We start from the raw sequence: 16,796 nt of genomic DNA, 5'->3' as shown, positions 1-16,796 counted from the left end.
AGAAAATATATCAGATCTCTATAACCTTAAATTGACAAATGACAAAAAATACAATAAAATCTTCTCAATATCCAGAAAAAAGGTACCTTTTCTACGAATTCTAAGGACATGAGTGGTTGATTTTTACAACAAATTGCTGACTGACAAAATATCAGCACAAAATATCAATTTTGTTCTGTAGGATTTCTATCGCTACAAGAAAAATGGGCTCTTAACTACTTGTACGAGGCGGGATTGGAGAACAATGATTGGAATATAGTCTAAGGGTACAGGAAAAACATATATTCTTAGAAGGAGCTGCTCTTTGAGAAAGCTAGTCCAGTCGCTATGCACTTATATGGAGTGGATGGGAACCACGGGATGGATATCCTTCATTCCTTGGTTGCAGACCACTTCCTCGGGTGGAGTTCATCTCCTGCCCTTTTCGCTTTTAATTGGCAGATTCAATGTTTTCTAGTACCTCCACAACTTGTCCCATTAATGGTCTTGACAAGGGGTTCATAGCAAAGACATTTTACGGAAAGCTGAGCCATTTCTACACACCTTAGAGAATACAAGAGTGAGCAGCATGCAGGAATAGAAAAGAATATAGAGCTCAAGTCCTCTATGAGCAAGCGATAACCATATTACAAATAGGTAGGAACAATTGGTACCAAACGAAGGCTGTCAGAGATGGGCTGGTTACAAGTTTCGTGGAATTACCGGCCATCGTTGAAATTGCGGAATGTACTCAGCATAAACTTTTTTAACAGCAATTACTGCTTCAGTGCCACAGTACGTGGACGTCTGATGAAGCAAACCTTTGTATACCCTCCCACCTCCTCCCAAAAATGTGTCAATTTTGAAATTTCTTGTAGCAGCCTTAATCTCCAAGTATGTAAAAATCCTTAAATTAGAGTTAGCCAAGATTCCACTGCGTGGATAAACCTCTTCATTCGCATGAACACGTAGTTCCATGAAGCACTGCTGTTGCCTGAGGATCTGGCATTTTGTATTGCCTGTGAAAGCCGTCCTACATGACAAAGATAGGCGGTTGCCATTTTTCTATAAGTCAATAGAATCAAAGAACTAATGCCAATATACTCCTATTTCCGTGCTGTTATATTCAAAATCAAAAAGGGCAAAAGAAGAAAGAAAGAAAAAGATTTTTCGTTCTTATACGTTTTTGTTATGATATCAAAACTCCAGGTTTTCTCCGGCATCGGCTTCCTTGTATTCTGTCTAGACAGATGTTAGAAAGAAGAAATATCTCGAAAACTCATCAGCTAAACAAAGTATGGACTAATCATCATACAAGATCAATTGAACCTGCTCATCAATTACAATCAGGTGGTTAAATTCCCAGTTGATCCAAAAAAATTTCCAACCAAATTGTACTACGCAAGCTGCCATGTGAATCTATGGCTTAATATGGACTTTCCGTGGATGGAGGGTGAACTAGTATGTAAAGTTTAGAATTGATTTGCCACCATATGAACAATCAAAAACAAAATATACCCCATCAAAGAACAACTGATTGGAAAATATCTTAAGCTAATATCTTGACAGGAAAAAGAAGAAAATGAACAGGCTTGACAGAAATCAATATACACCTACCTATTGTTCGAGATCCCTCAGGAAGTGCTGTCATTGTAGGAGGTGGGAAAAGTTTGCTGGGATAACTAGCAGGTTGAAGATGTCCATTACTGACCCTGGTCAATTTAATATGTTTTACAGCCTCAAGTATTTCTGGCATTTGTGGCCGCTTGGAAGGCTTGTGTTGGACACAAGCCTTGGCAACAAAAGCAAGTGCCCAGACTTCCATTAAAAGATGCTCATCTATGATTAAGGAATTGTCTACAATGTTTAGGATGAGTTTCTTATCGTTTGAAACAACATAGCTTAGGGCGTTTTCCATCCAATCCTTCATACTGGAGCCATTGGCAGCACTGACACCCAGGTTGCCAGTGACTAACTCAAGTAAAACATTTCCAAAGCAATACACATCATAAGAACAACTTGTAGTAGATGTACCTGCAGCATAGGAGATAGATGCAGAGAATTATGTTTGTGAGAATCAGCATTGAGTTGTACTTATCATGTCAAAACATCTTCTATTCTTAATCTTCCAGAAAAAGAAGAATAATGCTTTCCATGAACTTCCCTTTCCTATTTATGGGTGATTGGAAATGCTGATATGCTTCTTCATTGCATATAATCTGCTCTTCAAAAATGAGAGATTTCTATTTGTTGCCAAAACAAAGGAAAACCCAGAACAAACTAGTGAAACAGGTGAGCACAACATCTACAGTTTGAAATAGTTCAGGGACACAGAGATAACAGGGGAAATAGAAGGATGGTAACCTCAGATAAGTCTATCAAACTAGTACATATAAACAGTGAAGACAGATGGTTTCCCAAATATGTCATAGTCCAAATTGGCAAGAATGTGAAGTACTTTAGGCTTCGTTTGGATTACCTGTTTTTGGGGTTGTTTTTCAAAAACAGCACTGTAGCATTTCGTTTTTGAAATACAAGTCCGTTTGGATTAGTTGTTTTTGAGATTGTTTTTCAAAAACTATATGAAAAACTTTTACTGTAGATGTTTTTTGGATTATTTTTAGAGATATTTTTAAAACATATTATGGGTATTTTTATAATTTATAATTTATATAATTTTATTTTTACATACATTTATGCATTTATAATACATTTATAAATATTTATAAATAAATATATTTATATATTCGCTAAAAAATATATAAATGTATTATATTATATATAATACATAATATAAATATATTTATAAATGTATAAATTATAAATGAATATTATATAAATGTATAAATTATAAGTTATAATTTTTATATTTTTATATAAATATACATTTATGCATTTATAAATAAATATATTTATATAAAAATATAAAAATATATGATAAATTTATTGTATTATATATAATACATAATATAAATATATTTATAAATGTATAAGTGTATATTATTGTAAATTTATAAATTATAAATGAATATTATATAAATGTATAAATGTATAAATTATAATTTTTATATTTTTATATTTGTACATAAATATACATTTATGCATTTATAATACATTTATAAATACTTATAAATAAATATATTTATTTATTTATATATAAATATATAAATGTATTATAAATGTATTATATTACATATAACACATAATATAAATATATTTATAAATGTATAAGGGTATATTATTGTAAATTTATAAATTATAAATGAATATTACATAAATGTATAAATTATAAATTATAAATTATATATTTTTATATAAATATAGATTTATAAATATTTATAAAAAAATATATTTATGTATTTATATAAAAATATATTTATGTATTATATTACATATAATACATATTATAAATATATTTATAAATGTAAAAGTGTATATTATTATAAATGTATAAATTACAAATGAATATTATATAAATGTATAAATTATAATTTTATTAATATATATTAATATTATTTATAAATGTATTAATATAATTAATATAAATGTACAAATGTATTAATATTATGTATATATGTAAAATTAATATTATGTATGTTAATGTACATTTATATAAATGTAAAATATATATTATATATTATATATTATATATAATATATAATATTCATATAAATATATTATAAATATGTAAAAATATTTTTTAAGTAAAATAAAATATTTATAATATGTAAAAATAAATATATAAATATATAAATATTTAATATATATATAATATACATTAATATTAATTATAAATATTATAATATTATAAATATGGTGTTTATATAATATTTCAATTTGTAATATTTATTGTATATTTCATTATATAAATATTCATATAATATATAATATATAAATATATAAATATATAATTTTCAATTTGTATAATATACATAATATTGTATGTATATAATATAATATATTATGCATAATATACATTATTACATTATTACATATTATGTTTATTATATATTATACCTAACATTATTAGACATTATTATACACAATAATGTACATAATAATATTATACATTAATAATGTATATATTATAATATAATGTACATAATATATAATGTATAAATATTTACACATTTATGTATACAATATTACATATTATGTTTATTATATTATGTATATTATAATATATTATGTATAATATTAATGTATAAAAATATTTATATAATATATGATATATATAATTTTCAATTTGTATATTTCAATTTATATTAATATAATATATATATATATATAATATACATAATTGAAATATACATATGTAGTTGTTTTTGATATAATGTTTGGATATGGTGTTTTTGGAGTTGTTTTAGAAATACACATTTACTGTAGCATTTGGGATGTGAAAAACAGTTTTTCAAAAACAGCTCCAAAAACAATGATCCAAACACACCCTAAGCAGAATCAAAAACATCTGGAAGCCAAAACAAATAATAATTGAAACAAAGTCCCTGGTGATGTTATAATACATGCACTGTTGGGTATTATTGCTAATCGCTAATGACAGCTTGGTACCACCATCAGACAATTCAGGAATTGACTCTGAACGCAGCATCAAGACACCATCATGAAAAGCAGAAGATGACTGACACAGGATGTAAAGTAAAATTTGAATCCAAGTCCCATACCTGTGGTTTGTTTTGAACCCCTACATTAAAGGAAGAAAGATTGTCAATACAATACCTTAATCAAGGGAGGACTGGTTCTAGCATCATGAAAAATGGAACTTGTCCTATTCTGATTTATAGGCATAAAGAGAACCACATTGTTGTCATACTAAGCTTGAGTTTCAAAAGAAGTCCACTGCAGAGAAGTTTTTACTGAACTCATAATTATAATTTAATTCAGAATTTTTCTCACATAATATCCGAAACTGATAATATAACTTTGGCATTCCAAAGATATTTATAAGCAGTTCTCCTCAATGAAATTATTATTGTTTATAAGCCAACTAATTGCTCGTTATAGAATGGTAAACTCTTGTACACTCATGCAAGTGCTTACTTTGGCAACCTCAGGAACCTAGCAATCCTACTTTGGTTGTAGACTTGTTCTTCAATGCAGACCGCAGTAAGGCTCCCTAGCCGCACTTCAAAGTCATCATCAAGTAGTATGCTGCTAGCTTGGATATCCCTATAAGAATCAAAATAGCACAGCATCAGACATGAAGACCAAAACATCTGCAGTTAAAATTCCCATTCTGCATGCCCCAAAGCCTTTAAAAGAAATAAAAACATAAAGAAAGGGGTTAATATTAGGAAGCTGTCTTGACATGCTAGTATTAAGATACCTATGAACAAGGGGTGGAAAACATTTGTCATGTAGGTAGCATAAACCCTCTGCAACTCCAGTTGCAATCTTCAACCTCACTGTCCAATCTAACGACGGTAGTTGTTTAATTTTATCATACCGCATAAAACTTGCCAGGTCCTTGTTAGGGGTGTATCTGTAAACCAGAAACTTCTCGTGTCCATTCTCCAAGCAGTGCCCCAGAAGAGGGACCAGTCTAGAATGATATAACATGCCGCAAATTTCCAATTCTGACATTAAACATAATTCATTCTCAACGCAGGAAAGATCAACTTTCTTAACTACTACTTGTGTCCCACCTTCCAAAACTCCATAAAAGAGTTTTCCAGAGTGGCCATGCTTGATGAGATTTGAGTCACTCAAGAAATCTGTAGCTTTAAGAATTTGATGATATGTAAATGACTCCCCAACTAATAAGCTCCAAGAACTTAAAGATGAAACCTGGCGTGGGTTTGAGCTGAAATTGAAAGAGGGCGATGCTGATGCAGATGATAGTGAAAATACATCACTCGGTGTTCTTAGACCACTTAGCCACAGCTCCTCTCTGCGCAGAACAGCAGTGACCAGCCTTTCCCAGTTGTCATAAACTACAGTCATCTTTGATTGATCAGTCCTTCTTTAAGTTGACTGGTGAATTGTTAGTGCAAGATCTTCAGATTTAGGCGTCAACACATTCCTTAAAATATGTATGGTGCTGTGTAATTAAGAGGATATTGAAGAAGAATTGATCAGTGTTGTTGGAGTCTTGGTCATGGTTCAAAGTCACGGTCGCGGTCGCGGTCGCAGTCGCGGTTGCGGCCTGGAACGTTCCATATCGGTCTCGGCATATCGATCGCGGTCTCGGTGAGACGTAAACTTTAAAGTATTTAATATTCTAAAAATTGTTAATAATATAAAAAGTATGCTAAATAAAAATAATTAAAAAATAGCAAAAGAAACGGCCAAGTCAATCCGTCGCGGTATGATTCGGCTGATTTCTCGTCTTGATTTGGGATAACTCGGAGTGACTCGGCCGGGTCAATCCGTCGCGGTGATGACTCGGCCGATTTTTCGGCGAGTCAAGTATTTCGGTATCGTTTCGTCACGGTATCGTATCGGTAGGGGTCGAGTGTCAGGAACTTAAGTGCAATTGCTTATATCGGAATTACGGTTTGGAATTGAAATTGGAAAATGAACTGAGAAGGTTGAAGAGAGAGAGAATCAGAGAGAATGAGAAAAGGAAGAACAGAATTAGAAGAAGGAAATGAGATACAAGTTATTACTCAAAAGTCTGTATCTCTACATGCGTGGGCCCCTATTTATAACAACTTAACAACCTGCAATTGCTAAGTAACTGACTTAACTAACTACTAACCCAAACGACATCGTTTTGACCTCTAATTGAATTATGCCCAATTAGACCTCAATTCAACAAATTCATATCCTGACAATTCCCGCCTCTTAAGAACAGACTTGTCCTCAAGTCTGAAACATGGGAAACTGGTGTTCAATAAAGGACTTGTCCTCCCATGATGCTTCCTCATAATCCAGTTGATCCCATTTGATCAACAATTGTATAACAGGTTGGTCTCCCCGCATAATGGCCCTCCTCTTCAGTATGATTTTTGGTTGTAGAGGACATTGATCCTGAGTGTCGAACTCTGGAAGTTTGGTGGAGCTATTCTGCAATGGCCCCAACTTCCTTTTGAGCAAGGACACATGGAACACAGGGTGCAGTTTAGTGCCTGCAAGTAGCTTTAGTTTATAGGCTACAGATCCAATCTTCTCTTCTACTTGGAAGGGACCAAAAAATTTAGCAGATAACTTGAGGCACTTCCTGACCGCAATAGTTTGTTGTCTGTATGGCTGCAACTTCAGAAACACCCAGTCGCCCACAACAAATTCCCTTTCAGTTCTGCGTTGATCAACAAAATACTTCATTCTCTGTTGAGCTTTAACTAAGTTGTCCTTGATGCAGTTGGCGATTTTGTTCCTCTCTTGGATCATGTCAGAAGCTGCAGGCACTACTGACTCTAAGTAAGGACCAAGGGACAGGGGTACTGGTTTGTATCCAAACAGGGCCTCGAATGGAGTCATTTCAAGACTGGAATGGTAAGTAGAGTTGTACCACCACTCAGCCATTGCCACCCACTTGCTCCACTGGGAAGGCATTTCTCCAGTCATGCATCTGAGATAATTTTCCACACACTGGTTGAGTCGTTCGCTTTGTCCATCAGATTGGGGATGGTAGGATGAAGTATAATGCAGTTCAGTTCCCATCACCTTGAACAGCTCCCTCCAGAACCCACTAGTGAAAATCCTATCTCTGTCAGTAATGATGGATTCTGGCAGACCATGCATCCTGTAGATGTTGTCTAGGAAGGCTTGAGCTACTGTCTTGGCTGTGAAGGGATGAGTGAGCATAATAAAGTGGCCAAACTTGGTGAATCTGTCAATGACTACCAATATAGTATCAAAACCCTGAGATTTTGGCAGTTTCTCAATAAAATTCATGGATATGTGAGACCAAGCTTGTTTAGGAATGGTAATTGGTTGCAGTAGTCCAGGGTAGGGAACATGCTCAGACTTATTTCTCTGGCATATGTCACAGTTCCGTATGAATGACACTACTTCTTCCTTCATTCCTGGCCAGTAAAACAGGCTTTTTACCTTCTGCCAACAATTTCTCTGACCAGAATGGCCCCCTAATGCTGAGGCATGTAGGATCCTAATGACCTTGTTTCTGGTGTCATTGGCACTATCAATAAAAATCTTACCTTGATGTCTAAGTACTCCATCAACCCAAGTGTAGTCAGGATGTGAGGTGGGATCCAGCAGTAACTGAGCTATGATATCTTGGCACTGTGTGTCAGCCTTATAGCTCTTCTGCAGTTCTTCAATCCACCCAGGTCTAACAGTAGTGATGGCTAGACAAGAGCTAAGTGGAAGGTTGTGAACATCATCAGGTCTCCTTGATAGTGCATCTGCTACTTGATTCTCAGCACCCTTCTTGTATTGTATCTCATAGTCCAATCCCATTAGCTTGGTCATCCATTTGTGCTGAAGGGCAGTGTTTAGCTTCTGATCCAGTAGGTACTTCAATGATTGATGGTCAGTTCGGATGATGAAGTGATTTCCAACCAAGTAGTGCCTCCACTTGGTAACTGCCATCACCAGAGCAAGCAACTCTTTTTCATAGACTGATAGGCCCAGGTTCCTTGTGGATAATGCCTTGCTCAGGAAGGTAATGGGATGTCCTTCCTGCATCAGAACTGCTCCAATGCCCCGTCCACTGGCATCTGTCTCTATCACAAATGCCTTCTTGAAATCTGGCAACTTAAGAACAGGAGCTGAGCACATGAGTTTCTTCAAGAGATCAAACGCAGCCTGTGCTTGTGTGTTCCACTTGAAGTTGTCCTTTCTAAGTAACTCAGTCAGTGGCTTGCATACAAGTCCATATTGTCTAATGAACCTCCTATAGTAGCCCGTGAGTCTCAAAAATCCCCTCAGTTCCTTGACAGATCTTGGTACTGGCCATTGTGAAATGCTATGGACCTTGGAGTCATCCATACTAACCCCCTGATCAGTGATAGTGTGCCCTAGGTAGTCAACTTGTTTCTGAGCAAACGCTGACAGGTGTCGAGCCTGTGCAATAATAAATACCTACTCGAGAAAAATGAATTTTTCTGTGTATAGTAGTGAGTAGGGTCGAATCCACAGGGACTGGGAAAAATTCGATTCTTTTCAAGTTCGGGACACGGGGGATTTTTATCAGAAATAAACTAAAAATAATTAAACAATTTAACTAAAAATAATTAAATAATTTAACCAAAAATAAATAATTAATTAATACAATTATAAATAGCAATTAAATAAATGATAAATAAATTCTAGCCAAGGATACAACTACGCAGACACAGTCCATTCATCCGATCATTGATGCAAAGGTTCACTTAATTTTATTAACAGGCTAGTTATAGTCGCCGATAAACTCTAACGACCAGCTTTTCCTTAATTTATTAATAACCAAGGTACGACCGTTGATTACCCCTAACCAGGAAATACTCCTAGGTACGACCGTAGGAATTAATTTCCTAATTGCATTAAAAACTAGAAAAGCCTAACCCAAATTAATAACACGCTACGAGGGTTATTTAAATCAGATTGCATGTCCCCCTAGTATGTGAAAATACTAGTTGTCACTAATATTAACCAACTAAACAATTACGGATTTAATTGATTAATTTGACAAGAGATTAATAAGTCAAATTGCACATCGGGCCCTTGATATCCAATTAACAAAATAATCCCATGGAAATTAAAATAGAAAACATGCAAATATTAACAAATTAAGGAACACGTAAAATTAATTAGATCTCACAGATATTTGGGACTGCGTCTTCGCGTTGATCCTTGACTAGATGAGAAAATTAGCCACGCCTCATAAGAAAATCTTCACACAATTCAATTGAATTTAAAGACATCATCTTTCTTTGATAATTGAGAGAGTGAATAACAAAGCTCTCGGAAGAGAATAAGAAAATTGCACACTAGAATTCAACAAACCAAAACAACTCCCTATTCTCTCCTCTGGAACATCCCTCGGAGAGAAAACTAAAAACTCCTCTATCCTCCTACGGAGCTTATTTTGAGAGAAAACTCCAAAACTAGTCTAATAGCTTCTCCAGCTATCTTCTCATTCTCCTCTCCACTAGTTTTATAAGAGAACTAGTTACGTAGGAAGCAAATAGAAAAGCTACTTTCATCATCAAAGTCCACCTATGGCTAATGAGTATATCTCCCACAATAAGAACAAACTTTCTACGTGGTCCCCGCTTTGATTTCTTATTGCTAGTGGATTTCATCATATCAATTCAATTCTTCATCAGCAATTCCGTTGGTTTGCACAATTTGGGCTGATGGTGGAAAGCTTTTAGAAGCTTTCACGCGTAGAGAAATCTTCTCAAGAAGGTCCCCTTTTAGCACTTTTCTGCTCCACTTTCTGAAATTATATCCAAATACCAAATATAAATATATATTGACAATTAAAATAATATTTGGCAAGGATAAAGAGGAAAATTAACAATAAAATTACTAACAATTAACACCCTATCCATTCCCCCCACACTTAAATCATGCTTGTCCTCAAGCATGGGAACACTAAACTCAACAATGGCTAACTCTCATTTCATTTACTGCCAAGCTACGCTTATCCCAAAATCAAGTTTTAGTGGCTAAGTGCCAAGACATATTTCTCCCGGTTAGCTCCTGAAATCATAGACTCGTCCAATTCATAGCTAACTCGTCTAAGAAATCAAAATATTAAACTAGCAAAAGTTAGCAATTGGGTCAACTGAAAATCAAAATCTCAACATTGAAGAACAAGGATCGGCAGGCCAACATGATCATAAGCTTACTTATTATTTTCTTTTTCTTTTTTTTAATAAATGCTCAGTCCCAAGCTATTCAAGTCTTTTGACGTGAACTCTGACATTTTTAGATGAAAGAGCCCAGTTACTCAACTCTTCACAACTTCAGGACTAACTACTCATATATATAGTCACTTTTTGACGCGAAAGTCGACACTTGTGGTGAAGACTCCCGGTTACTGGGTGACAACACTAGCGGAGTAGGGTCATTTATTAATCACAATTAAAGCACCAGAAAACCAGATAATTAAAGATCATGGCCCACGTCATCTCCTAACATGGAGAACTGAGATCAACAATTGCCCAATCCACACAACAATTGCTAGTAAAATATTTATATTGCTTAAACAAGTTAACCACAAATTGCACCAAGTCATAAAACTCATGGTATTCACCAAGATAACATACTTTTACTTGCCACTTAAACAAAATTCATAAGATAAATCACAACCAGCAATAAACGAATGAATTGCCATATTTATTCATCAAAACACTAGTAAGAAAGGCAGCAAATTAAAGAAACACCAATCAAAACTAAACCCAAATCCCCCCCACACTTAAATCACACATTGCCCTCAATGTGATAATGAGACAGTAAAAATAAGAAGAAGGATAACGAAACTCCCCTGAAGCTGGTGCCAGCTATTAGCACCTGTAGTTGGAGGAGGCGGAGCGGAGGTCAAAGGGTCGGGATCGTGGTTTCACCATTCTTTCCAAATTGCACTCCAAACCACAATAGACAACAGTTGCTAACGAATAATGGAAACAAGAAATTCAAAGCACTAACAAATGAAAAATCAATTCAATGAACAAAATGCACACTTCATTCACTCACAAGTTATACAGATATCTCAACACTTATAACAAATGCAATCAATAAACACTCGTGGTTCCAAACTTATCCAAATGTAATAATAATGCACCTCAAAATCACCCCAATCAATGTAGTAATTGAAATGCAAACAGACAAAAGGCTCTCATATAAGGCAATTGAAGGCAATCTACTTCAATAAGTAAATTTAAGTGTTAAAGGCACCTCCCAATTGAACAAACAACTGTAGCAAATTACCCACAGTTAGACACAAAGTACAGCAGATTAAACACAATTCGACCTAAAATATATATATATATATATATAATGATTAACGATTGGACATTCAATTCTAAATATTGACAGGTGTCGAAGTAAAATCAATAAAGATATGCAAAACACCCTAAACTAGTATCATCGGTGCACGCATAAGGAATAAGTAAATCACACGACTAACCACAAGTCAATCTACTAAATAAATAAAAATCAAGCAAAGTAAAAAGAAACAAGCAAAGTAACACAGAAGTACCCAACTAAGGAGGAATAGAAATGTCAGGTAGTCCAAACACGCAAAATTTTCAAAAACGTACTGTAATAAAAATAATAAAAACATACTGCAATAATAAAATAAGAAAATGAAAAAAAATAATAGAAAGAGATTGAGGCAGGCGCGTGCATACGAAGCCAGTGGTGCGATGAAGGTGGTGGCTGTGAGAGAGAAGAGTTTGCGGCAGCTGGATCTGGTGGTGCGCGGCTTTCGGGGCTTCAGGCGGATCTTGGAGGCGGTGGCTATGGCAAGGGTGAAGGAGGTCAGATGAGCTGGTGGTCACCCTTGGCGAGGAGAGCCGAGGCAGCGGCGAGAAGAGCTGGGGTGGGCGGCGGTGGGGTGAGGTTCGCAGCCGAAGAAGAAAGAAAAAGAAAGGGACAGCGGCTTGGCAAGAAAGAAAGAAAGAAAGAAGAGGAGAATAAAGAAACAGAAAAGAAGTAAAGAGAAAGAAAGGAGAAAAATAAGAAGGAAAGAAAAAATAGTTTTTTTTTTTAGACACATATTTAACGAATTGAACAACAAAAACTAACAAAACAAAAATTGGGTTGCCTCCCAAAAGCGCCTTTCTTTAACGTCTTTGGCTAGACGGAGTCCAGAATTTGCTTAAACTAAGCAAATCGGGTCTTCCAGTTGCATCATCTCCACCCGTTCAATTGGAAATCCTTCATAATACGGCTTGAGACGGTGACCATTCACCACAAATTTCTTCTCCGTTTTCAAACTTTGGATCTCTACTGCACCATAATGAAAGACATTAGTCACAACAAAAGGGCCAATCCAACGAGAACGTAATTTACCTGGAAATAGTTTCAATTTGGAGTGGTATAGTAAAACTTTTTGCCCGCAGACGAATGTCTTCCTAGAGATCTGTTGGTCATGAAAGATCCGATTCTTCTCCTTATAGATCACTGCATTCTCGTATGCTTCATTTCGGATTTCTTCCAACTCTAGTAATTGTAACTTTCTTTGAATTCCGCCTTCCTCGATATCCATGTTGCATTGTTTGACCGCCCAAAATGCTCTATGCTCAAACTCGACCGGGAGATGACATGGCTTTCCAAATACCAATCGGTAAGGGGACATGCCAATGGGTGTCTTGTATGCCGTCCTATATGCCCATAGTGCATCATCTAGTCTCACACTCCAATCCTTCCTATCGGGTCGGACCATCTTTTCTAGAATTGATTTGATCTCTCGGTTCGATGCTTCCGCCTGACCATTTGTTTGAGGATGGTAGGATGTAGAGACTTTGTGCAAGACACCATATCTCCTAAAAATTGCAGCGATCGTTTTGTTGCAGAAATGAGTACCCCGATCACTTACAATTGCTCGCGGCATCCCAAAGCGAACAAAAATATTAGACTTAACGAATTCTGCAACCACTTTGGAATCATTAGTGCGGGTAGCCTTTGCTTCTACCCACTTCGAAACATAATCTACAGCAAGCAATATATACAAAAAACCAAAGGACGAAGGAAAAGGACCCATAAAATCAATGCCCCAAACGTCAAAAATTTCAACAAAAATCATTGGGGTTTGAGTCATTTGATCCCTACGAGAGATATTACCCACTCTTTGACACTTATCACATGACTTACAAAATGAGTAGGCATCCTTGAATAGAGTTGGCCAATAGAATCCACTCTCTAGCACCTTACGAGCCGTTCTCTTCGGTCCAAAGTGACCTCCACATGCAAAAGAGTGACAATAGGCTAGAATAGATTGAAATTCAACTTCACTTACACATCTACGGATGATTTGATCAGCACCCCGCTTCCAGAGGTAAGGATCATCCCAAATGTAGAACTTTGCATCGCTCCTCAACTTGTCTCTCTTTGTCTTAGGCCATCCTGTAGGAAATTTGTCAGTGACTAGAAAATTAACAATATCTGCATACCAAGGCAAAGATGAGTTAATAGAAAATAAATGCTCCTCGGGGAATGCTTCTCTCAATGGGATGTCATCTTCGACGACTTGTACTCGACTCAAGTGATCTGCTACCAGATTCTCCGCCCCTTTCTTATCTCGGATCTCCAGGTTGAACTCCTGTAGCAACAATATCCACCGTATCAATCGCGGTTTTGCCTCTTTTTTGGTCAACAGATACCGCAAAGCTGCATGATCAGAAAAAATAATAACTTTAGCACCAAGTAAATAAGACCGAAATTTTTCTAAGGCAAAAACAACTGCTAAAAGCTCCTTTTCGGTGGTTGAATAGTTCAATTGAGCTCCGTTCAAGGCTCGAGATGCGTAGTAAATAGCATGAGCTGCTTTTCCTACTCTTTGACCCAATACCGCACCAACTGCATAGTCACTGGCGTCGCACATGATCTCGAATGGGAGGTTCCAGTCAGGGGGTTGGATAATAGGTGAGGTGATCAATAACTCCTTTAACTTATTGAATGCCCCCTTACATGTTTCATCAAATTCGAAGGATACATCTTTTTGCAAAAGTTGGAACAAGGGTGCTCCAATTTTCGAGAAATCCTTGATGAACCTTCTATAGAAACCTGCGTGACCCAAGAAAGAACGAACTTCCCGCACACTCGCGGGGTAAGGTAAAGTAGATATAACATCTATTTTTGCCTTATCAACCTCAATACCTGTAGATGATACAACATGACCCAAAACTATCCCGTGTTCAACCATAAAATGACATTTTTCCCAATTAAGCACGAGATTAGTTTCTATACACCTTACTAAGATCAATTTCAGGTTATCTAGACAGTTTTCAAAACTTTCACCATATACACTAAAATCGTCCATGAAAACCTCAATAATCTTCTCAACATATTCTGAAAAGATACTTACCATGCATCTTTGAAAGGTAGCAGGTGCATTACACAATCCAAATGGCATCCTTCGGTATGCAAATGTTCCAAATGGGCAGGTGAAAGTAGTCTTCTCTTGGTCCTCGGGTGCGATGGCAATTTGAAAATAACCTGAAAATCCATCCAAGAAACAATAGTAAGCTCGACATGCTAATCGCTCCACCATCTGGTCAATGAAAGGGAGGGGGAAATGGTCCTTTTTCGTGACGGCATTTAGCTTTCGGTAATCGATACACTGTCGCCATCCGGTGGGCTTTCGAATTGGTACGAGCTCACCCTCTTGGTTTGATTCCACTGTCACCCCTGCCTTCTTCGGGACCACCTGTACTGGACTTACCCACGGGCTATCTGATATTGCAAATATAATTCCAACGTCCAGCAGTTTTAAAATCTCTTTCTTTACGACCTCCATCATGAGAGGATTTAATCTCCGTTGAGCTTGCCGTACGGGTTTAGCATTCTCCTCGAGTCGAATTCGGTGCATACACACCGCGGGGCTAATTCCCTTGATGTCGGCGATGGTCCATCCTATCGCCTGCTTATGTTCCCTAAGAACTCGAAGTAGTTTCTCTTCTTGAACCTTTGATAAACCCGCGGAGATGATCACTGGAAGTGTCTCCCCTTCACCTAAGTATACATACTTTAGGTGTTTCGGCAGTGGTTTTAGTTCCAAGACAGGTGCCTGCACCACAGATGGAAGTAACCTTTGATGAGGTTCGGGTATGAAAATCGGTGCAAGATCATACCTTGTCTTCGTGGTTGGTAACGTTTGCAACGATCCAATCACGCATTTAAGCTCTTCACTCAACTCTACCCTAGAGGTTGTTTCGGACTCAAAGTGCCTGGTCAGGACGACCTCTAGTTCATCCCTGCCTTCAATTTCAAAAACCTCCTGTATAGCAGGGTCAATAACATTTATCGAGAAAACAGAGCCAATATTTGAATCGGATGGATATTTCATGGTCTCAAAGATGTTAAAGTGAACAATCTCACCATCAAATTCCATAGACAAAGTACCCTTATTAACATCAATTTTGGTTCGGGCTGTGCTCAAAAAGGGTCTACCTAACAACAAAGGTGACGGATCACGGGAGTGTTCATCCTCCATGTCGAGCACATAAAAATCAGCTGGAAAAACCAATTCATTAATTTTTACCAAAACATCTTCAATCAACCCGTCAGGGTATGCATTGGTCCTGTCAGCTAATTGGATTATTATCCCAGTCTCTTTCAAAGGGCCTAAGTTTAAGGAAGCATAAATGGACTTTGGCATGACATTAATTGAGGCTCCCAGGTCTAACATGGCCTTTCCAATCAAAGTATTACCTATCCTACAAGGAATAGTAAACATACCTGGATCTCCGCATTTTGGTGGAAGTTTCCTTTGTAGAATTGCTGAAACATTCTCCCCAACTATAACTCGTTCATCCCCCTTCAACCGCTTGCGGTTGGCACACAAGTCCCTCAAAAATTTTGCGTACCTGGGTACTTGTTTAATCGCATCCAGCAGGGGTATGTTGATCTCCACCTTCCAATCTTCCTCCTTGTCTTGCTTCTTTGGTTTCTCTAACCTGCTAGGAAAGGGAGGTGGATTAGTTTTAGTTGTAGGAATTGGGTTCGAGGTTACCTTTGCATTTTTGTTGTCTGTGCCCTCCTCTTCCAATTCTTTCTCAATCCGTTCCTCGTCCTTGTCTTTAGGAATCACCGGTTCGGGTCCTTGAACTTCCTTGCCACTCCTTAAGGTCATTGCGCTTACATTCTTTGGATTCGCCTCAGGTTGAGATGGCAACTTTCCTTGAACTTGGGACTCCAAACGGTTGATTGTTATAGCCATTTGATTCATTTGATTTTGCAAT

The 16,796-nt window shown here is 36.6% G+C and overlaps 1 protein-coding gene across 2 annotated transcripts; it reads right to left on the bottom strand.

Annotated features, from left to right (window-relative positions):
- Positions 1-78: 78 nt before the first annotated feature.
- LOC113763159 (probable LRR receptor-like serine/threonine-protein kinase At2g16250) lies at positions 79-5,966 on the bottom strand. 2 transcript variants are annotated; one of them, XM_027306891.1, is made up of 6 exons: positions 5,324-5,966; positions 5,038-5,166; positions 4,662-4,681; positions 1,597-2,013; positions 1,162-1,217; positions 966-1,012 (listed from the first exon to the last, which is right to left on the bottom strand). In XM_027306891.1, exons 1-5 carry the CDS (start codon positions 5,938-5,940, stop codon positions 1,177-1,179), a joined length of 1,224 nt encoding a protein of 407 aa, XP_027162692.1. In that variant the 5' UTR covers positions 5,941-5,966; the 3' UTR covers positions 966-1,012; positions 1,162-1,176. The 2 variants fall into 2 exon arrangements, with proteins under 2 accessions (XP_027162691.1, XP_027162692.1); XM_027306890.1 differs by lacking the exon at positions 1,162-1,217 and having other exon boundaries at positions 79-1,012.
- Between the last annotated feature and the right edge of the window lie 10,830 nt (positions 5,967-16,796).

The sequence above is a fragment of the Coffea eugenioides genome, chromosome 2 (assembly GCF_003713205.1).
Source record: "Coffea eugenioides isolate CCC68of chromosome 2, Ceug_1.0, whole genome shotgun sequence".
Classification (NCBI taxonomy): Eukaryota; Viridiplantae; Streptophyta; class Magnoliopsida; order Gentianales; family Rubiaceae; genus Coffea; species Coffea eugenioides.
The sequence above is the reverse complement of the archived record's forward strand: the minus strand, read 5'-3'. Positions and strand labels throughout refer to the sequence as shown.

Bases quoted from the DNA above. Each gene is read 5' to 3' on its own strand.
- LOC113763159 (XM_027306890.1), bottom strand. From the start codon at position 5,940: ATGACTGTAGTTTATGACAACTGGGAAAGGCTGGTCACTGCTGTTCTG. The intron at 4,682-5,037 runs GTAAGCACTTGC...CCTTTAATGTAG, and splicing joins AGGTTCCTGAGGTTGCCAAA to GGGTTCAAAACAAACCACAG. The intron at 2,014-4,661 runs GTATGGGACTTG...CCTATGCTGCAG, and splicing joins GGGTTCAAAACAAACCACAG to GTACATCTACTACAAGTTGT.